Source organism: Salvia miltiorrhiza, chromosome 8 (assembly GCF_028751815.1).
Source record: "Salvia miltiorrhiza cultivar Shanhuang (shh) chromosome 8, IMPLAD_Smil_shh, whole genome shotgun sequence".
Classification (NCBI taxonomy): Eukaryota; Viridiplantae; Streptophyta; class Magnoliopsida; order Lamiales; family Lamiaceae; genus Salvia; species Salvia miltiorrhiza.
The window spans coordinates 14742128-14745374 of record NC_080394.1 but is presented as its reverse complement, the minus strand read 5'-3'; the positions used below and the strand labels follow the sequence as shown (position 1 = coordinate 14745374).

The 3247-nt window shown below is 35.7% G+C and overlaps 1 protein-coding gene across 1 annotated transcript; it reads right to left on the bottom strand.

Moving 5' to 3' along the window:
- Nucleotides 1-674: 674 nt before the first annotated feature.
- On the bottom strand, nt 675-3032 carry LOC131001297 (60S ribosomal protein L13a-4). Its single transcript, XM_057927649.1, has 4 exons — nt 2513-3032; nt 1554-1670; nt 1359-1446; nt 675-1001 (listed from the first exon to the last, which is right to left on the bottom strand). Exons 1-4 carry the CDS (start codon nt 2782-2784, stop codon nt 858-860), a joined length of 621 nt encoding a protein of 206 aa, XP_057783632.1. The 5' UTR covers nt 2785-3032; the 3' UTR covers nt 675-857.
- Nucleotides 3033-3247: the final 215 nt, after the last annotated feature.

Below are 3247 nucleotides of genomic sequence, written 5' to 3'. Positions count from 1 at the left end.
TTTCATAATTTTAAATTTATAAATAAATAAATTTTGCTCATTCATTCATTTTACACATTGCGTTTGAATTTTTTATCGATGAATTTAGTCATAATTTCAATTAAAAGGAAAAAAAATCAAAAAATCGAATTTCATTCTAAGTCGTTTGAATTTTTTATCGATGAATTTAGTCATAATTTCATTTATTTAAAAGGAAACAAATTCAAAAAATCGAATTTCATTCTAAGTCGTCGCAATGATGGAAGAACGGTTGGCACATGCACAACTTGTCAACCACCACATAAGCCTCAAGTCAAATTCAATTTAGCTAATTTCATAAGCCTCAAATTCAATTTAGCTAAAAAAACTTAGAAGTCATGTAGAAAATTAAAGATGGAGCAAAGTTCATGCATTTTTACCCTTAAAATATGACCAATTTAAAAAAAAAATGAAAAGTTGAATATTGATTTACTATGTATTCAAAATTTCAAAGTGAAATAAAAATGAAAATTATCTCATTACATTAAGCTTTTGTATGTTTTTTTGAGGTAACAGATTCTCACACAAAATCCGAACGAAAACACGCCTAGCCAAATAATAGCCTCATACTTTTATAATAAACAAACACCCAGAAACCAGAAGCCAGCAAAATGATGAAATCTCAAATCATCAGTTGGAAAATCAAAAACAAATAATTGACAACATTGGAAAGTCTATTAAAACTTTCAAAATTTGAGAATATGGCATCCGTTTTCAACAACCATGGTATGTTTGAGAACAGAAAAATAACAACCAAAAGTGATTTAAAACTTAACGAAATCTAACTCACAGACATGTCTCCAACAAAGTTAACACTCAATAGCTATCTATGACAATATTTAGTACTTGATGGGAGCAATGACGTCGAGCTGTGAGCCGAGCTTCTCCATAGCAACCTTCTCTGCCTTGGCTCTCAGTTTGTTCAATTGCTTCTTCCTTTCATAAGTTGCCTGAGCTCTGTCCTTCCTCTTCTTCTCAAGCTCCTAAAACAAACAAAAACAACATAGTTATTATTCCATTCACACAATCAGACTACGCGCTCGCTCAGCACACACTCAATTAGAATCCAGTAATCAAGTTCATGGAAGTTGATTGGGGATTGGATGAACAAAAGTCTGAATCATTAAGTAATAGAAGACAGCCTTGCACGCGTGGGAGAAGAAAGAAAATACAAACTAGACAGAAGACGATGGTTGATTTCAGAAAACCTCGGATAAGAGTAAATGAAGGGGAAAAAGTAGTGGACAAGCAATGCTAAGTCAGAACTCCAAGTTGGATATAATAACATAAGCAAAATACAAAAATGAGGACATTAAAGAAAAGTTGGACTTTGAACTTACCCTGATAGTATCATAGTGGTTCCACCCAACTTCTGATGAGAGTCTACCCAACAAACAATATTTGTGGCCAGCTTGAAGCCTCAAAACCCTAAACGAAAGAAAAAAAACAAGTTGAAATATTAGTTAGGGAAATGAATTGAATGATAAATTGATTGCATAACAATTAGAAAAATGAAATATCCATGCCGTACTCACTTGAGTGCATCGGGAATAACCATTCTCTTGATTTTGTCATAGGGAGGTGGGACACCCTCGTAAACTTTCAAGCGTGCAAGGGCAGCTTCTCCTCTCTTAGTCTTGTGGGGAATCATCCTGCACATATAAGTCGCAAACAACAAAAGAAAACTGATTATTCAAAGCACAGAAATCAGGAAACAGGCAACACAGTTATCCCACATTGCTACACCTTCCAATTTTTTCAGAGGAAGTATTTTTCAATAAAACAAATCAATGTTTACGAGGACAGTTATCAGCACATAATCAAATCCACTAGAGCAAGTATAACAATACAGTACTTGAATGAGAATACAACCACAACCCAAGCAGATTTGCTAATCATAAATATGTACAGTACATCAAGAAAATTTTATGATATGCTCCGGTAGGGAATCAGGCACAAGAAACAAAGAGCCACAATGATCTCATACATACAACAGCTAATGTTACGGTGTAGAATAAGCTCTATGACTAATATTACAAGAAGAAACGAAAGACAAACCCAAGAAATCCAAGAACCATATAAATTGTTCCCAGATACACTACTCCACCACAATCCCAGTAGAAAATAAAAATAAATACAACAGGTAGAGAACAGAGTGAGTGACGGGCCGGGTAAACAAGTATTCCCATTCTATAATAATTTACCAAAAAATATCTAATAAAAGCATCTATCTTTTAATCAACAACAGACCAGAAAGCAAAGATCCTAACTTTTCAAGCATACATAGAAGGGGGAAGTCGCAACCATCCACATTTATTGAATATACATTAGGGATGAACAAGGAAATCATTAAATCGGCTCAACTACGTCAGGAAACAAAACACCAAACTTTCAGATCATGAGCTACATAATACAAATGAAATTATCTCCCATCAAAACACAGAAAAAGGAGATGATATGCAGAGAAAAATAAAAAGAAGGAAAGAAAGTATACCCACGGATGGTTCTCCAGAGAATCTTAGAAGGGGCGCGGAAATGAATGGGTCCGTGGGAGGGCTTAGTGTTCATCCGCTTGCGGAGGAATCTCAAGTACTTCATCTTCTGGCGAACAAGGCCGCCGGAGAGGCAGATTTCCTCGCATCTGACGACCACCACTTTCTGGCCGTTCAACAACTCCTTGGCGAGAATGGACGCCAACCGCCCCAGCATGTGGTTCCTAGCATCCACCACCACTCTCTTCGCGCAGATACCCGAACCTGACACCATCTCTACTATCTTTCACTTCTCTCTCTCTCTCTCCTCAGAGGCGGAAGGATTATAAGGGTGGTGCAGTGGTAGTGAAAGCAAAGTAGGGTTTTTCTAGGGTTGGGTTCTTAAAATGTAATTGGGTTCCATACAAGGATTCTCAGCCTTCCTTTCCATCTGGGCCAAAGCCCATTCTAGTTTTCTCTTATTTACTCTTTTTTCTTTTTCTTTTTGAATATCTAATTTACTTTCTTTCTTTTTTTTCAAAATGACTAGTGTTCCATTTCAATTTCCATCTCTCAACATAATTTGGTACTTAAAACAAAATACTGAATAATCTGAAATTCCAATTTTTCAATTTGGTACTTGCTTAACAAAATACTGAATAATCTGAAATTCCAATTTTTCAGGCTGCCTAGTCTCCGAATTTCAAGTTGTATATTTTGAATCTTTACTAATCTATGGAAAATTGGGCTTGACCCTA

Coding starts and splice junctions, on each gene's coding strand:
- LOC131001297 (XM_057927649.1), bottom strand. CDS start 2,784: ATGGTGTCAGGTTCGGGTATCTGCGCGAAGAGAGTGGTGGTGGATGCT. Junction 1,447..1,553: donor GTTATTCCCGATGCACTCAA/GTGAGTACGGCA, acceptor TCTTTCGTTTAG/GGTTTTGAGGCTTCAAGCTG. Junction 1,002..1,358: donor ACCACTATGATACTATCAGG/GTAAGTTCAAAG, acceptor TGTTTGTTTTAG/GAGCTTGAGAAGAAGAGGAA.